This window comes from Diabrotica virgifera, chromosome 6 (assembly GCF_917563875.1).
Source record: "Diabrotica virgifera virgifera chromosome 6, PGI_DIABVI_V3a".
NCBI classification, from domain to species: Eukaryota; Metazoa; Arthropoda; class Insecta; order Coleoptera; family Chrysomelidae; genus Diabrotica; species Diabrotica virgifera.
Window position 1 is genome coordinate 50396977 of NC_065448.1, and position 20488 is coordinate 50417464.

Consider the following 20488-nt stretch of genomic DNA (forward strand, 5'->3'; position numbering starts at 1 on the left):
CTGCAAAGCTGACAAGAGAACTATTGGTGACTCGTTTTAAGTGCGATGTTGCCAATGAAACACCTTCAATTAAAAATAGTTGAAGATTCGTATTGAATAACTAAATTGTTTCTAGGGTCTGGCAGTAATTTGTGACACCATGGAAGAATGTTGGGATCACGATGCCGAAGCAAGATTGTCAGCGTCTTGTGTAATGGAAAGAATAATCTCGCAGGCGAAATACCAACAACAATCCGCCGGATGGAGAATCGATATTTTAAAAGAGAATAGTATGTAGGGCTCAGGTAAGTTCTTTTAATAATCTCTCAAAATATCAAATATAATAAATGCATTCAAAAGTGTACATTTCACATTATTTACATGCTGTAATTAAGATGTCAAATGTACACCAAGAAGTACATAACTATAAATACTTTTCGTACTTTATAGTTTGTTTTGTGTTTTTTGTTTTTCAGTACATATGCAATATTTTTATAAAAACAAACTTTTTTTATAGAAAAATACCTGATTTCAGTTTGTTTATGATTTAAATTTGCCAAATGTGCCTAATCATCAATTTTACTGTAAGTTCTAAATCTACCAATCTTTCTCTCCGATTTTTCCTCACACTTAAACAATTTCGAAGGTTTAACATAATCAATTTTAATATCTCGGTAAATATCCTTGTTACTACAGCGTCATAGAGCTCCAATTATTCTGTCGTACGTTATTTTGAAATTTGTATTTTTATGTAATCCGATTTAGCTTCTCCTCACCTCAGATGTGGTGACCATAGTTGACTTACACCGGTATTATAAAAATATTTGCTTTTCTTCTTCTTAATGTGCCTACCCGTTCCGGTTGCTTGCGATCAGCATGACTATCCTAACTATGTTTGCTGTTATTCGGAATAGTCCCGGTGTAGATGTATTGAACCAGTTTCTCAGGTTTTAAAGCCTTAAAGATAAGTTCTCCTTGGCCCTCTTTCCAAATACCTTGCCCTGAAGAATGAGTCGCAACAAGCCATATCTCTGTTCATTGCTCATAGCATGGCCAAGCTATTCTAGTTTGAGCTCTTTGATTGTGTTAATAATCTCGCATTCCTTGCCCATTCTAGTTAGTTTCTACAGTAGTCATATGATCCACCCATGAAATTGTTACAGTGCGTCTGTAACACCACATCTCAAATGTTGGAGTTTTCTTAAATAGGCTTCGAAAAGTAGTGTCCAGGCCTCTGCTCCATATAATAACGCAGACAATAAATAGCATCTGATGATAAAGATATTGGTACCAAGTGCTAAATCGTGACTTCTGAAGAGACTCTATTACATCTTGCTTTTCATATGCGTTTTTTATTTCAGTAGAGTGTTCCCATTGGTTGTTTATGTTGGTACCAAGGTGTGTGTAGCTGTCCACCCTGTCAATTGGTTGTTGGTTAAACAAAAGCCGTGTATTTAATATTTCGCGCTTACTGACTACCATGTATTACTTGGTGTTTTTCGTATCGAGATCAAGTCAATGTTCTCTATTTATTTGTGATATGCGCGATATTATTCTTTGCAAATCATCTATCTAAGCCGTATACAAAAAGTACTGCATTGTCGGCAAATCTAACGTTATTTAGACGCACTCCGTTGACTAATACGCCTTCATGTAGTTCTCATATGTTTAGAGTACATCTTAAATAACACCAGGAACAGAATCAATCCTTGTCTCACTCCTCTATCTATGGAGACTGCCTCTGTCAACTGGTCATCCACTTTAATGTTGGCAGTTTGGTTGCATTTTTGCTTATGTGTCGCCAATTGGAAAGTTTCCTCTCACACACCAGTATGTTTTTTTACTTTTTTTTACTAATATGATTGTAGCAAGATGTAACCAGCAGATTACCAGAAATACAAAGAGGAGGATGTATTATAACACCTTGATATGTAGTGTTATGACTTAGGAGCAAAGAATTGGGTTACAAACAAACGAAATAGATTTAAGATTGCAGCAACCGACACACAGTGGTTCCAAATGCCGAAAACGTGGTCATGAACATTTAAAAACGTATATTGTTTATACACTTCGGAATTAATTTCGTTCTTAGAGGTTTTTAGCATCGCTGATTACGAATCTGAGATTACTTTTTCTGAAAAACAAAATGGCGGATCCAACATGGCGGAAAGAAATTGAAAATATCAATCAAACCGCAAATTTTTTGTCAAATTTTGTAGTTGAAGGTCGCTGATTACAAATCTAACATTACTTTTTGTTAAAACAAAATGGCGGATCCAATATGACAGAAAGGAATTCGAAAATTTTATTTTAAACGCATATATGTTTAAAATTTTATATTATAAGGGACTTTTGAAATTGCTGATTACAAATACATTTTCTTTATGAAGTACAATATTCAGAACCTATTACTTATGTACAACCGCCCATACATACTCAACAATGGCCAGAATCAGGTAATATGCGTCATTTCTCACTTTTGCATTCAAACAAGAGCCAGAAACGCATAGGCAGTTATAGGCAGCTAAACCAAAGTTATTCTGTATCTTAATACTATACAATTTAAGATAAATAATCATTAGTCGCAGAATTATGCAGAATTTTGTACTTTTTGGATGTATCTTTAGAAAATTTTGATTATTTCAAGTACATTTTCACTATTTATGTATTAACAAATTTAAGGCGTTTATTGTTACTAAATCTTAAGTTAAAATACACCTTACATTACTACATACTTAAAAAAAGAAGAATCTGCTTTACAGCAATAACATTGATAAACTACAAAACGTTTTACAGCGTTTGAAATATACGCGTTCTTTTTCACTTTCTCTGCCTGCCAAAATAACCTTGGACCGGGCTCACTTGTTCCTGAGTTATGAACCAGAATACATCCAGTTCGATCATTATACCTGCGTATTACGACTCTACGATAGTATGAGAAAAACAACTATAACTGTGAAAATCCCTAAATAGAGACTTTTTTTTTCGCCTTATGGCCACGTTTTCAGCATTTGGAACCACTGTGCGACATGGAGAAGAATAAGAAGCTGGAGAGTAACAGGGTAGTATTAGAAATTAGGAGGTAAAAAGAAGAATGCTAGTCTCACAATAAAACACTGAAAAACGTTTGTTTTTCTATACTTCCACAAAATTTATTACAACTATGTTATTACTACAGCTGTTTCGGCAAAGTGCCTTTCTCAAGTGATATATTTTACAATGTGTTTGCCTTTTTAAGTCTTTAACTGAAGAGGTTGAGGAGTGGGGAGCTGTTTGTCTCGAGTTGGTCATTCAGAATTATATCTGTATTTTTCAATTTATTAATTTCCATTGATTCTAAAAGTGATAGCTTAAGGCCTTTATTTTGAATATGTAGAATTTGAAACTCTTCATTGAAAGAATGATTATGATCTAGAAGGTGAAGTGCGTATGTAGAAGTGTCTGTTTTTCTATTGTTGAAAGCCCTTTTGTGTTCTGCTATCCGTTTGTCAAAAGTTCTGCCAGTTTGACCGATGTAAGTTTTCGGACAGTCACCACAAGTTAGTTTGTACACACCACTCTGTAGTTGCTTTCTCTTTCGGCTTTTATTGTTTTTAATATGTTTGCTTAAGTTGTTGTTAGTTCTGAAAGCTGGTGTTATTCCTTTCTTTTTTATGTATCTGGCTATTTTTGTTGTTATTTTGCCAGTATATGTGAGAGAGCAGAAGGTGTTGAGATAATACCTATCACAACATGACAATAGGACGTCATAAAGATCGTCCTAACAAAGAGAGAGAGACTGTACTACTAAAGAGGTGCTGGTTCTAAATGTAATGTATGAGGTTATCTACCTGTACCTGTAATAAAGGGGGTGAGAGAGGGATATTTAAACACTAAGGTTTAAAGGAGCTTTTACCATGAGTACTAACATTTTATTAAGAGGAAATATATACAAAATAGAGTAAGCAAACCTAGGAGAGAAAGAGAACAAAACATACATAAAACATAAATGCGTGGATGCAACACTAGCGTTGATCCAGAGAAAACAAAATACCTACTACAAAACTACTTACGAGCTACCAATGAGTCCTTCAGTCCGTGTACGCACTATATTGTCTGTCCAAAAGTCACTTGTTCCACGATCCAGTCTGGAGACGATGTGGGTGAAGGCAACAGAGTGTTGCGTCTTCTTCTTTCTAGTTGAGAAACAGGTGAGTCCCTACCGGACCTATTGAATCCACTTTTACGTGGATTGAGGGAGCAAAACAGCGTGTTGCAACCACCTCGAACTGGAACACAACTTACACTTTTGAGAGTCGAGTCTGGCAACGGTGTGTTGCTGAGATCTCGTACTGAGACACTGTACAATTTCTTGAGGGAGCGACAGGCATGTCCCATGGACCCCAGCTTGTGACACACACTGCCATAAAAAGGCGATTTTGCCCTGGTCCATCAATGGGACCAAGAGGGAAGCGGGGGTGACACTTGAGGTCTCGAAGAGAAAGTCTTCCCGAACCATATGTCTTTTGAGCTGAGTGCTGAGGCACACACATAACACTAAATTGTCCTTACATTTACACTGTTGACAGTGTTGCATTTCAAAGATGGACTTATTTATAAAAATATTTTCAATCTTTTTACATGGTCGAATAATTGTTCGAACATACTCCCGGCCAACGGGAAAAAGGCTAAACATGCCAAGGAGTAAAGAGAAAGGAGAAAAGAGTAACTGAGCAGGAGTCCATAACAGAGAAATGCACAAGAGAGTGATACCAAATATGAGAGTGACTAATGACTATAGTGAAGTTATTCTAAAGTATGTAGACTTATCCTAAACTTAATCCAATAGGTATAATTAGAATACAAACTAAAGTAGCAGTAATGTAACATTACATCAGAGAGAGAATCTCTTTCACATATCTATTAAATGTGTAGAGTGTAGAGATAGAGGCTGAGTTGAAAGCATCGGACCACATATGCCGTAAATAGCCGTTGAGACACGCCACTGTTTGCAGGGGTAGTAAAAGAGCAGGTTGGGCGACTTTTGACAAGTCAGAGGTGACAGTAGCTGTCGATAACTGTAATAAGTTCAAGAGAGAATAATCAAAATTAATAAATCTGTTGCAGGGCTCGTATGCTACAAGCAGATAAGCATATGTCGCTGCGAGAGAGCTTTTACAGGTGTGGAGTTGAATTTCTATAATTCTTTCATCTAAAACTAAACACATAAGGGTGAACTTTAAACGGTGAATCGATTGAAACACATTAAGTGAGACGTTCCAATGAGGTGACCATTCTGGATCAGGGATAGGTTCATCCCAACTAAGCTTGGCTTGCCATAAACGTAGCACGAGCAATTTTGAAGAGGCAGTGAGAAAATCTGCTAAATTCATTTGCCGCAAAGTAGATTTAAAAACACTTAGGACCTTTCTCTGGGTGATTAACTGGCCTGTATTAAAGTGTGGTGGTGAGAATGAGAACGAATCTGAAAATTGATTCGAGTTGATTCTGAGTACTTTCGGAGGAGGTTCACCAAAATTAAGAGTTGAGTGGGTAGAAGAGTGAAGACTGTGTCTTTGTAAGAACTCTTCATTGTTCGAAAAACTTTTGTAGAAAATGAAACCGTGCTTATCTAAGACGATCTCAAGTTGAGATAACGAAAGTGCTGGAGGAAGATCATCTGTATTATTGTCCGCAACGTGGACCTTAGTGGAGAGAAATGATGACAACTTTTCTAATTGGAGATACCGAGCCTTAGCTGCCGGTAAAAAACTTGATGAACTAAGAGAAGAAGAATTCTGAGCATCAGAATTGGAGCTATCATTAAGAGATTTTGTTGTTTGAGAGTGAGAAGCTTCTGAACTATGGGTAGCAAAATTCCGAGCGAAACCGATACTACCAGTAAGCAACCTTAACGGTTGCGAGAGAGAAGAAGCTTCAGAGCTATAGGCAGCAACTTTTTCAGAGTCAGAAATTTGACTGCCAGTGAGAAACCGTAATGGTTTCGAGAGAGACGAAGCAGCTTCAGAGCTATAGGCAGCAACTTTTCGAGGAACAAACCCGAAACTACCAGTGAACAACCTTGACGGTTGCGAGAGAGAAGAAGAAGCTTCAGAGCTATGGGCCGCAACATTTTCAGAGTGAGAAATGTAACTGCCAGTGAGAAACCTTGATGGTTTCGAGAGAGACGAAGCAGCTTCAGAGCTATAAGTAGCAACTTTTCGAGGAACGAAAACGACACTACCAATGAGCAACCTTGACGGTTGTGAGAGAAAAGAAGAAGAATCTTCAGAGCTATAGGCAGCCACATTCTCAAGGGCAGAGCTATGGCTACCTGTGAGCAACCCTGATGGTTGTGAGAGAGAAGAAGAAGAATCTTCAGAACTATAGGCAGCCACATTCTCAAGAGCAGAGGTTTGGCTACCTGTGAGCAACCTTGACGGTTGCGAGAGAGAAGAAGAAGAATCTTCAGATCTATGGCCAGCAACAATCTCCGGAGCAGAGCTTTTGCTACCGGTGAACAACTTTGGCGGTTGCGAGAGAGACGAAGAAGAATCTTCAGAGCTATAGCTAGCAATAACAATCTCCGGAGAGCTGTTGCTACCTTCTGACCTACTAAGTTTAAGCAAATTAAACTCCAAGGTGGTGAGCATATTTAAATAAAGATCATCAATGATATCTGTGTCTTCATTATCTGCAATTTCCGAGAATTCTATTTCATCTTGGGCTTTCCAATAAAAATTATAGACCTTTTTCAAATGTTTCAAACGATCTAAAGTTGAGTAAACGCTTAGATTAGTCAAATTATTTTTAAGATAATTATGCAAATTATGTAACTTTGTCTTTGCCAAAGATCTATTTCTATAAAATAAATCCATCTTTGATTGTTAAAATACAAACAAATATAACAAACAATTAGAGAATAAAAAATCAATTTCTTACAAATTAATATATTCCTTTCAGAATACGACAATATTTAAAACTCAAGTATGTATTCAAAAAAGGTAAATTATTAGAGAGCGATTATATCCCATAAACATTATCCCCTACAATGAATAATAGCCACACAACACAAATAGCTAAAAAAGTGAGAGTGAAAGTGGTTGTATTGTGCAAAATACCCCTACAATACAAAAAAATTTACTTAAACCATTCAAAAGGCAAGTACCGATAACAAGTGAATTATCAACCCAAATTTGTAAAAAGATATAAAGAGGCTGTAACCATCTGTTTTGCATCACAGGCTACTAGTGTCGTCCAAGACGCCGAGAGGGTGGTCTTTGCAAAAGACTTTTGAGAACAATGGACACAGGACAGATGGCATACAAAAATCAGATCAGGTCGAAAATACCTCAAAACTATGTTTGGTGAACTAGATATTGCGACGTTGTCGATTTTTTGTGAGAATTTCGAGATCTGCAGAAAATCTAAAAATGTGCGAAAAATTACGGGAAAAGAATTTAAGATATTTTTGTGAGACTTTAACTAAAGTGATAAAAGCGATTACAGGTAGATACGCCTCGAGAGAACTAAATCGAAGGACCACTCGAGAGAGAGAGAGAGAGAGAGAGAGAGAGAGAGAGAGAGAGAGAAAGAGAGAGGTTTGGCTCTAAAAGATATACCAGTTGCTGCGCAACAGAGAGGCTGCGAGAAAGAAGAAGAGGATCCGGCTCGAAGTGAACACTTGTTGAGATAATACCTATCACAACATGACAATAGGACGTCATAAAGATCGTCCTAACAAAGAGAGAGAGACTGTACTACTAAAGAGGTGCTGGTTCTAAATGTAATGTATGAGGTTATCTACCTGTACCTGTAATAAAGGGGGTGAGAGAGGGATATTTAAACACTAAGGTTTAAAGGAGCTTTTACCATGAGTACTAACATTTTATTAAGAGGAAATATATACAAAATAGAGTAAGCAAACCTAGGAGAGAAAGAGAACAAAACATACATAAAACATAAATGCGTGGATGCAACACTAGCGTTGATCCAGAGAAAACAAAATACCTACTACAAAACTACTTACGAGCTACCAATGAGTCCTTCAGTCCGTGTACGCACTATATTGTCTGTCCAAAAGTCACTTGTTCCACGATCCAGTCTGGAGACGATGTGGGTGAAGGCAACAGAGTGTTGCGTCTTCTTCTTTCTAGTTGAGAAACAGGTGAGTCCCTACCGGACCTATTGAATCCACTTTTACGTGGATTGAGGGAGCAAAACAGCGTGTTGCAACCACCTCGAACTGGAACACAACTTACACTTTTGAGAGTCGAGTCTGGCAACGGTGTGTTGCTGAGATCTCGTACTGAGACACTGTACAATTTCTTGAGGGAGCGACAGGCATGTCCCATGGACCCCAGCTTGTGACACACACTGCCATAAAAAGGCGATTTTGCCCTGGTCCATCAATGGGACCAAGAGGGAAGCGGGGGTGACACTTGAGGTCTCGAAGAGAAAGTCTTCCCGAACCATATGTCTTTTGAGCTGAGTGCTGTGGCACACACATAACACTAAATTGTCCTTACATTTACACTGTTGACAGTGTTGCATTTCAAAGATGGACTTATTTATAAAAATATTTTCAATCTTTTTACATGGTCGAATAATTTTTCGAACAGAAGGTACTGGGTTCTTTCTGTGGTGGTGGATACACTAATTTCAAGGCTTTCTTATGGAGTTTTTGGTTTAAAATGTTGTTAACTGTTTGTTCGTTATAGCCATTGTTTACTGCTATTTGTCTAATGATATTTAGTTCTGTCTCGAAGTTATTTTTTGTCATAGGAATTTCTGTCAGTCTATGTATCATGCTATGGTAGGCTGCTAATTTGTGTTGTGTAGGATGGGATGATGAATTGTGTATAGTTGTGTCAGTATGGGTAGGTTTATGATATACGGAGAACTCATGTTTGTTGTGTAGTCTGGTAATCGTTACATCTAGAAAGTTTATGGAATTATTCTGTTCTGTTTCTATTGTGAACTCAATATTACTATGAAGTGAATTAATGTATGATAGAAATTGGTCAAGTTGTCTGTTAGTTCCTGTCACTTCATAGTAATATTGAGTTCACAATAGAAACAGAACAGAATAATTCCATAAACTTTCTAGATGTAACGATTACCAGACTACACAACAAACATGAGTTCTCCGTATATCATAAACCTACCCATACTGACACAACTATACACAATTCATCATCCCATCCTACACAACACAAATTAGCAGCCTACCATAGCATGATACATAGACTGACAGAAATTCCTATGACAAAAAATAACTTCGAGACAGAACTAAATATCATTAGACAAATAGCAGTAAACAATGGCTATAACGAACAAACAGTTAACAACATTTTAAACCAAAAACTCCATAAGAAAGCCTTGAATTAGTGTATCCACCACCACAGAAAGAACCCAGTACCTTCTGCTCTCTCACATATACTGGCAAGATAACAACAAAAATAGCCAGATACATAAAAAAGAAAGGAATAACACCAGCTTTCAGAACTAACAACAACTTAAGCAAACATATTAAAAACAATAAAAGCCGAAAGAGAAAGCAACTACAGAGTGGTGTGTACAAACTAACTTGTGGTGACTGTCCGAAAACTTACATCGGTCAAACTGGCAGAACTTTTGACAAACGGATAGCAGAACACAAAAGGGCTTTCAACAATAGAAAAACAGACACTTCTACATACGCACTTCACCTTCTAGATCATAATCATTCTTTCAATGAAGAGTTTCAAATTCTACATATTCAAAATAAAGGCCTTAAGCTATCACTTTTAGAATCAATGGAAATTAATAAATTGAAAAATACAGATATAATTCTGAATGACCAACTCGAGACAAACAGCTCCCCATTCCTCAACCTCTTCAGTTAAAGACTTTTAAAAAGGCAAACCCATAGTAATCTAAATCACTTGAGAAAGGCACTCTGCCTAAACAGCTGTAGTCACATAGTTGTAATAAATTTTGTGGAAGTATAGAAAACAAACGTTTTCAATGTTTTATTGTGAGATAAAATGAACTTCCATCAAGTAACGGTCGAATCCATCAATTATTTAAAGAATGCTAGTATTTGACATTTTCTATTTCTGGTAAATTGAAATCGTTGAAATCTCATAAATTAACGAACACAGTTTTATGGTTCAGGAAATATTTTGGAGGGTTACTTTATGTGTGCCCTGTATGTGTAAGCAAATTCTTCGAGAAATTAATAAAATATTTATTGCATATGTACATACATATTTTTGATCTAACCTTAATTCTGCAATATTAAAAATGTTCTTTGATAAAAATGTTTTAATAAATCTATTTAATTTATTAATCTATTTTCAGTAGGATTCGGAATTTTGAACGAACCGTACCTGCATAACTAAAGTACCTGCGCCTGCAGCCTGTTACCACACTTGCCTACTTTAACATAGCTTAAGTTAAATAGCAGATTACAGTATTGTCCAAAAAGAAACATAGTCAATAACTTCCAGCGAAAATATTTGTACGTTTTTAGGAGTATTTTTCCTCTCCACCTTGACTAAGTTTCTTTTTTAATTACAAGGTGATTCCTGATAGTGAATACTCTGCGGTAACAGCGTAAAATACAGAATACTGTGTTGCAAATTTTATATTTTATCTTTTTAAATATCTTCTATTCTACATATACAATATGTATAATAAAGCATATATTTTTAATCGAATTTTTTAAATATGTAATTATAATCGTTAAAATCGGATGTTGAGGTAAATAACATATTTATTTCAAATTCTAAAACAAACAGAAGCTTCAAATAATAAGACACCAAAAATATTTTTTTGGTAGATTTTGGGAATCATAAAAACCTGGGAACCGTCGGTTGAAACCTCAGAAATTATGTCGATCTTAGTATAAAGTGAAATAAAATCGCAACTGTGCCAAAGTCAGAAAACTTAAGACAATCCCAAGATAGATTAAACACCTCAATGATTGATTTGTAGACATATATTTAAAAGGACAACTCGAAAACACTTGTTTTAGAGAACTGTGTAAGTATATTTTGTAAGAATTTTAGTATGAAGCCATTATCAACTGTAAAGAGCTTAACAGGATCCACGGCGAAAACAAATCTAATGTGTAGCCAACTACTACAATTGTCAAGATTTTCAGTTTTTCATTGTTATACTTTTCCCGAAAATGTAGAATGCTATATTATAGTTTAAAAATTGTAGGCACTAAATTTTCAGAAATATGAAATGACATTTTAATCAGTTAGTCTAGGCGCCAGAGGGGTCACCGTGTCATATTCAATTCTGATGGACAAACTCAACGGTTTCTTATGGATTTTTGGCTGCTGATTACGAATTTCGAGGGGGGATTTCGATCCGAGTGGTCAAAAAATTGTTATAAACAATTTAATTGTTTATAAATTGTTTATAAGTCTCTGGCTCATAAACTAAAAGAGATAAAAAAAATGTTTCAAATAAAATTTGTTCCTTAATAAAAAACGAAGAAAAAACCGTTTACTAAACTTAAATCTAACAATTAGAACTCAAGATATTGTAAAATTAGTGCACAATGCAAATTGCAAATTGCAAAATAAGTATTTTTCGAAGCTTTATCGATCGTAACTCGGCTTCTGCGCATGCAAATAAGTCTTAGAAGATGTCGTTTTAAAGCTTAATTAACAGGCTTCCAAACAAAGTTTGCTAAATTACTTGATCTTCATTTGTTTTAAAGTTATACCCGTTTGAATTTACAATTTTCTTAAAAATATTGTACATTCATTTGTTTATAAGGGTTTCAAGCACATTTGAGCTATAAACATTTATACTTTAATGAACAATAATGATAGAAAAACTGAAAAGGAACAATTTGAGGTTATGAAAATGTTCATAAGTATATTTTTGGCCAAGATGTAGATATTTTAATGGCGCGCGCTATGAGGCGCAAGATCGGCTCACCGTGTAAAGGTTCACGCGCTAACTTCTCGATGCAAATTATAATTTCTATGTATACATACGTTATCTTCATTTTTCATTTTTGAAGATCCTAATAAAATTTTATCATATAATTCTTATAATTAAATCATCATACTGTACCTCGTATCACCTTTCATTCTATTTACATTGTCTGTTATTTTTTGCACTAAATGAGAAGAGAACATTAAAAACTAATATTTCAGAAGTATAACTAAGAAGTAAGTTGATATTATTTATTAATACTATTTTTACAAACATTTTTTTCATGCATCTGCAAATCTGCATAGAGATATACAGGGAATATCAGCTTTTTTACATCTGCATAAGTTCTTAGCGAAATTTTAACAGTTACATGGTGGTACAAGTCTGTTCTTGTAGGCAGTAAAACTAAAACTTTTTGAGGCTTCAGAGTCTAATTATCTATATGATATCCATATAAAGTGGATCTAGTTCTTTTGCAGCATCATCAAGGCCCGTCAATTGTGTGTATGCCGCCACATCATAAATGCTCGTTTTATTTGCAATGATGATGTTGCAAAAGAACTGGATCCATTTTTATATGGATATCACATATTGGCTCATTTTCATGAGTAGAAGCCGAGTTACGATCGATAAAGCGTCGAAGAATACATACTTACTTGACTGTGAGCCAATCTTGCGCCTCATAGCGCGCCATTAAAATATCGACATCTTAGCCAAAAATAAACTTACGAACATTTTCGTAAGCTTAAATTGTTCCTTTTGAGTTGTTTTATCATTATTGTTAATTAAAGTATAAATGTTTATAGCTCAAGTTTGCTTGAAACCTTTATAAACAAATTAATGTACAATTTTTTAAAGAAAATTATAACTTCAAACGGGTATAACTTTAAAACAAATGAAGATCAAATAATTTAACAAACTTTGTTTGGAAGCCTCTTAATTAAGCTTTAAAAGGACACCTTATAAGGCTCATTTGCATGTGTAGAAGCCGAGTTACGATCGGTAAAGCTTCAAAAAATACTTATTTTGCAATTTGCATTGTGCACTAATTTTACAATATCTTGAGTTCTAATTGTCGGATTTAAGTTTAGTAAACGGTTGTTTCCTCGTTTTTTATTAGGGAACAAATTTTATTTGAAACATTTTTTTTTATCTCTTTTAGTTTATGAGCCAGAGCCTTATAAACAATTAAATTGGTTCTAACAATTTTTTGACCACTCGGATCGAAATCCCTCCTCGAAATTCGTAATCAGCAGCCCAAAATCCATAAGAAACCGTTGAGTTTGTCCATCAGAATTGAAAATGACACGGTGACCAGCACATACTGCGTACATCGTGGTTCTTATGACAAGTAGAAAAAGACAGCAGAACAACGTTAGATAGATACGTCATAACAAAAAATGTGACATCAGATGCGTTATGTCTCATTGTACGCAAAGTTTCATGAATATCATTTGTTTCGTTTGAAATACTTGGTTCCATGTTCCATTTTACCAACTCTTTATTTTATTGTAGTAAATTGTAAATTGTAGTCTTTATTTTATATTCATCTGCGTTTCAATAATGATCGCAAATAATAATGTCAATAATCCTTTTTAATTTGCATACTTTATCATAACGTCATCATTTCTGAGAAGTGAGCGTCTATATGGAGACTACTTTACTGTTGTTTTCGAAAGAGGCTGCTACATTTGGTTGCACGATATCATTTAACTTTCGGCCGGGCGCGCGTTAAAAAATTACAACTTCGGGCGCGCAGCGCAATCAGCTGCCATGTAGTTCCTTATTATTTTCGACACTTTTTTTCTTATCGATTAACAACTGTATCGTTATTTATTTTGCCAAAAAATAAAAAAGCTTTATTAAACTAATTTTAATAAATTGAACAAAATAACTTGAATTTATTTGATCATTACGATTTGTTCATACAATATTAGATTTAGAATGTCGTTTATAAGTGAATGCCTTACATTTTGTACATTTCATAGACGTATACGACTTAATTTGAATTGTAGGAACTGTTTGAACAGAACAGAATTTGTTCCTGAACAGAAACTCCGTTATATCACGTGGAAGTATGCACTATTCACTACAAAGTGCGATAACTAACTAATTGTACTTGAATTTCACGAGACGATGATGGGTACCCACTGAAGATTAGCCAATAAAGGAATTTTAAAAAGATCACTTACATAGCATATCCCGTTAACACTTTAGGTGTTAAAACTACATAAACTGATCATTACCCTTTGTCACATTGATAACCACACAATACAATCGTATTTTATCACTACTATAGAAAGTAAATTTCAATTACATACAAATTATCTTCTTATAAAAATACACAAGTGACTTAAACAGTTTTATTTCTTGATCGTTTGGTAGTATACCCCATTCCACGAATATACGACCCTCTTGGATTATCGCGACAACGAATATTTTACTGTGCAAAATATGAAGAACGAAAGTAAATTGCAAATTATATTGTTGTTTATTGGAGTAATTATTAGAGCAAAAGACTTTCGTATTTCTTATGTTGCACACTAAAATATTCGTTGTCGCGATAATCCAAAACAGTCGTATATTCGTGGAATACACCATACAAACTTAACTGCGTCCTCAAATTTAATGTATATCTACAGTTTTTTACGATAAGAATGGAATGGCGTCACACAGTGGTCAGGTGCGTCGTTGTCAAACTATTTTTCCATTTCCGATATTCTTCTTAACCTTTAACTACCCGGGCATCAAATTATAACATAACTACACGCGTGGTGTACTTTATACGCCACAAGAAAATACACTTAAAAACAGCGGATTTGTTTGATTTTTTTTTTAAATACACTTAGTTGTTTGTTATAAACCTTATTCGGCATCAGTGAATACTTGGAGTTCCTTCTCAGTAAGCCAATTGGGATTTATAACTGGAATCATGGAATAACTGGATTCCATGATAAATAAAATTACTAATAAAATGTTTTTTGAAATGTGATTTTTACAGGAGAAAATGTATTGTTTATAAAGAAAAAATAAATTTTGTGCCATAATGACTAAAAAACAATTGAAATATGTACTTATATTACTACTTATATTAATATAATCGTGACGTATATTGTCCACCACCGCAAACAACAAATAATAAACTGTAAATTACGATCTTCCCAGAACGTCGATTATAACGAAACTAACACCAAATTGTAAAGCACATTCCAGTGATAGGTTAGAGAGATAAACAAGGTCAAAAATGAAATTTTTAAATATATTTGCAGTAGAATTCTTATATCTGGCGTACAAAATACGCCAGCGCGTGTAGTTAAAGGTTAAACATACATAACCTAACTTTTCGTTTTCTTCTTTTAAAAACCATTTTCTGAGTACAACTTCCTAAAGCTGTTAGCATTTTTGAAAATTTATTAAGATTTATTAGTTTTCTTCAAAATAAATTTTTTAGTTTAATTTGGCAGCAAAAATTGAAATGACAAAGTAAATAACCAATACGACCTAACCTCCAATTCACACAAACACAATAACAAAAAGCCGTGAGAAATGTACTGGCAATAGGGCTTTTCATTCACAGTCATTTGTTTCGAGCTGCTGTCATATGTCGTATAATCCGTATATATTAATATTATACACAGATTATATAACACATGACAGAAGCTCGAAACAAATGACAGTCGATGAAAAGCCCTATACTGCAATATTTTGCCAACTGATAATTCACTAAGTCACTAGATTATCAGAATCTATGCATAGGGAGTTTGTGTATGGTTGGGCATGTAAAAGTTACTAAAATGACTCATTTCATTCTTATCGTAAAAAACTATATCTATCTATCTAATCAGCCTTAAACGCCCATTTCTGGGCCTAGGTCTCTCCTGTTAATTTCCATTGATCTCTATTCTGGGCGATCTGCATCCAGTCCTTTTCTGCCGTTCTCTTAAGGTTGTCCGTCCATCTCATCTGTGGTCTTCCTCCTTTTCTTTTCTGTTCTCATAGAATTCGCTTATTCCATTTTTCATCTTTTTGCCGCAGAGTATGACCGGCGCAGAGTTCCATTTAAGTTTTGCAACCTGTCTTTAAGACCGTAAGAGCACAAGAACAGGCAGGCTTCGTGAAGGGTAAAGGCACAAGGGATCAAATTCGTAATATGCGTCAACTCATTGAGAAAGCACGAGAATTCAAAATTCCGATGATCATCTGCTTTCTGGATTATCAGAAGGCATTTGACTGTGTAGACTGGACAGTTTTGTGGAAATTTCTACGTGAGATGGGGGTTCCTGATCATCTGTCAGCTCTGGTGAAAAGCCTATATGAGAACAGTGAAACCAGAATAAGAATTGAAAACCATAAGTCCGATCCTTTCAAAATAAGTAGAGGAGTCCGACAAGGATGTATTCTATCTCCAAGTCTTTTTAATTTCTATGGGGAATATATAATGAGAAAAGCACTCGACAAATGGAATGCCGGTATTTCTATCGCAGGAAAGAAGATCTCAAATCTCAGATATGCAGATGATACAACATTAATAACTGCATCCAAAGAAGGAATGTCCAGCCTGCTGCAGTGGAAGCCGAAAGCAATAGATGTGATCTCAAGATCAATAAACAAAAAATAAAAATTATGATAGTAGATTATCCAAATTCACTTCAGACAACAGGAGCCTTAGACCAGTTTGAAGTGGTTAACGAGTTCAATTATCTAGGATCCTACATCAGTAATACAGGATCTTGTGAAACAGAAATACGTAGGAGAATAGGCATGACCAAAAACGCTATGAGTCGATTATCGAAAATCTGGAAAGATCGCTCCTTGTCGAAGAACACCAAAATAAGATTAGTGCCTTAATTGTTCCCATATTTAATTACGGATCCGAAACATGGACAATGAAATCGGACGACACAAAAAGAATTGACGCCTTTGAAATGTGGTGCTGGAGAAGAATCCTTCGGATCTCATGGACGGAACACAGAACAAATCACTCAATCCTCCAAGAGCTTAATATTCAGACTCGACTTTCCTCTATTTGCCTCTCCACCGTCTTAAAATTTTTCGGCCATATTGCAAGAAGTGATGATAATCTTGAGAGACTTATAATTTTGGGAAACGTTGAAGGGCGCAGAAGTAGAGGTCGCTCACCTACTCGATGGACGGATCAAGTACAGAAAGCCAGTGGAAAAACATTTTCTGAATCCATGAGGGAAGCTCAGGACAGAAGCCGATGGAAAGAGATAGTTGCTCGTATTATAGGGAATCACGACACTCAGCAATGAGGAAACGACTGAGGAGGAGGAGGAAGACCGTTAATTCCAAATCTAATGTATTCCTCATTTTTCCAATATAGGCCGAACGAATCAAAACCGTGCTCCATGTTATTGTCTATTTCATTCTGTAAAACATCTCTTGTAAACACTTTTATAATACTAAGAGCTGTAATGGGGCAGTGAATATATACCTGGAAATTTTCTGATATGTTGAGGATATAAAGCTTTATGCTTCTTAATTTGTGTTCGTCTTTCTCTGCTGCAACGATTTCTGTTGGTCTAGTCATAGCAAATCTTGCAATGGGCGGGGCTGCATCAATATTAGCAATAGGAGCCCTTGTACTATTCATCATGCTTAGCATTAATAGGTTTGTTGTTCCCACTAACATCTTTGATTCTAGGTGTTCTTATATCCAATACTCTTTCTACAAATTCGTCGAGTTCATTATCATTTCTTCGGGTAAAGTTGGATTTGTAACTATTGTCTTTACATATTTGTACCATTAATATGTAAGGCTCAAAGAAATATTTTCCGATGTTAGGTAACAATGTTAGCTTCCTGAACAGGTTAGATTCCAATATGGTGGTTTTAACTAGGTTTTGATTATATTCTAATGTATTTAACTAGACAGATATGCTTTTACTTGTCCATACATATTCCGTAATTCATTTTTGTCTAGTTGAAATACATGAAAACTAAAACCAATTAAGTCGTTTTATATTGGTTACATTATTTTTAACAATCATCCAGCCTTCTGCGTCCAAAGTTAAACATCATTTCTTCCTGTTTTATTGGTCTTGAACTTCCTGCAGCAAATTTCAAGCGATTTTTGTGACGTTGTCCCTCTCCATCTTGTACATATTTTACTTTGGTGTAGACATAAGTTGAACAATTCCTTTATCTTCTGTAAAAATCTGTCTCCTCCAATCTTTGCGGCTTGTATCACGATATGATCTTCTCCCGGAGCTTTATTTCTTATCATTTTCTTTAGTGTGTTCCTATTTCCTCTGTTGATATATCAGACATCAATTTCGATTCCTGGTTGACTAATCTTTTTTATGAAGTTTCAAATTTTCTGTCAGTTGCTCATCATGGTTTTTTGACTTCCTAACCTCAGTAACTCATCTCTGTTGGTGATGATATTTCCATCGTTATTCTTTAGGTTTTGGAGTTGGATTTATGGTGACAGAAAAAATAAGTAAATTAGTTATAGACTTCCAAGCAATATCAGATAGAATATGTTATTTAAGAATAAGAGGAAAGTACAGAAAAATTAGCATCATTAATGCACATGCCCCCACTGAAGAAAAAGACCTAGAAACCAAGACAGAGTTCTATGAGAAGCTAAGTAATTTGATGGATAAAATTCAGAAATATGACATAAAGATAATCGTAGGAGATATGAATGCCAAAATAGGAAGAGAAGAGATTTACAGAAGTATAACGGGTGGAAAAAGTTTGCATAAGGAATCAAATGAAAATGGGAAAAAATTAATTGAATTTGCAACAGAAAATAAAATGAAAATTGTAAGCACAATATTTGACCATAAGGATATTCATAAGATAACTTGGATATCTCCAGATGGAAGGACAAAAAACCAGATAGACCACGTATTAATAGAAAGTAAACATATCAGAGCAATTACCGATTCCAGAAGCTACAGAGGGGCAGATACCAATAGCGATCATATTCTAACGATAGCCAAACTTAAACAAGAGCTGCCAAGAAACCCAAGAACAGCAAAAGAAAGATTAACATACAAGATAGAATTACTTAAAGAAGAAAAAACGGCAAACAGATTTGTGGCAGAGATAAATAAAAGACTTCGTTACCCCACCGCAGAAGATATTGATGAAGAATGAAGGAATATACAGATAGCGATGACAAAAGCAACGGAACTATGTCTAGGAAAAGTACAAGCAGAGAAACGAAGAGACTGGTTTGACGAGGATTGTAAAATAGCATTGATACGTAGAAATAAAGCAAAAATAGAAAAAGACAAAAATAATACACAGGATACTACAGAAAAATATAAAATGGCAAGAAGAGAAGTAAAACAAATCTGCAGAAAAAAGAAAAGAGAACATCTTGACAAACAGTTGAAAACAATAGAAGAATCATACATAAACAAGGAAATAAGAAATTTCTACCAAGAAGTAAAAAAATCCCGAGGAACTGCAAAGAACAAGTTATTGTAGAGGTAAAGACGGTGTGCTTTTAGGAGAAACAACAGAAAAATTGAACAGATGGGCGGAGTATTTTGAAGAACTATTAAATGCAAATAAACAAGCAGAACCCCAGGAAATAAAACAACATGAACAGGATAACACAGAACAACAACGTGAAGAAGAACCTACACTACAAGAAGTAAAAGAAGCAATATTGAAGCAAAAAAATAACAAAAGCGCAGGAGAAAGCGGAATTCCGGCAGAGATTTTTAAAGCAGGAGGAGAAAAGCTGCAAGAAAAAATTTTCCGACTAATATTAACAGTCTGGCAAAAAGAGGAAATGCCGCAACAATGGAACAATGCACTCATCTTTCCAATCTACAAAAAAGGTGATGAAACAAGTTTCGAAAATTATAGAGGAATATCGCTATTAGAAGTGGCCTATAAAATACTTGCAAAAATCATCCGAAATAGATTGCAAAAGGAGGTAAATAAGATCATTGGAGAATACCAAGGAGGTTTTAGACCAGGAAGATCAACAACAGATCAAATATGTTTATTAAAACTAATACAGAACAACAGCTACGAACAAAATTTGGGACTACACATGTTGTTCATTGACTTTAAACAGGCTTACGACTCAGTAGACCGAGATATGCTATATGAAGCAATGAGATCCTTGGGTATTTCAGGAAAGCTGGTTAAATTAATGAGAATGACGCTCAACAATACAAAAAACAGGATAACACTGGAAGGAAATTTTTCAAAACAATTTACAGTGAATAAAGGACTGAAACAGGGTGACCCTCTATCTACAGACTTATTTAACTTGGTACTAGAGCACATAGTAAGAAGGATAAAAATTAGTACAAGCGGTATTATATTTAACAACAGACAACAGTTTATAGCTTACGCTGATGATCTAGTCATCCTAACAAGAACAAAGGAACATCTCCAAAAAATATTCCAAAAGTTCGAAGCGGAAGCAAAAAGGTATGGATTAAGAATCAACCAAGGAAAAACACAATACATGGTAATGAAAGGAGATATAAATAAAGAGGATAACTATATAAAAATGAAAGGAGAAGGAGATGAATATAAATTTAAGGAAGTAGCAGAATTCGAATACCTGGGAGTGACTGTAACCAGTACT

General features: G+C 35.0%; 1 protein-coding gene across 1 annotated transcript in view; it reads left to right on the forward strand.

Moving 5' to 3' along the window:
- Positions 1-12639, forward strand: part of LOC126886957 (activin receptor type-2A) — a 182129-nt gene extending 169490 nt beyond the window's left edge. Inside the window, exons 9-10 of the mRNA XM_050654145.1 lie at positions 116-284; positions 10303-12639. Of these exons, the coding sequence (XP_050510102.1) occupies positions 116-277 (162 nt within the window). The 3' untranslated portion in view covers positions 278-284; positions 10303-12639. The remainder of the gene's footprint in view (positions 1-115; positions 285-10302) is intronic.
- The last annotated feature ends 7849 nt before the right edge of the window (positions 12640-20488 follow it).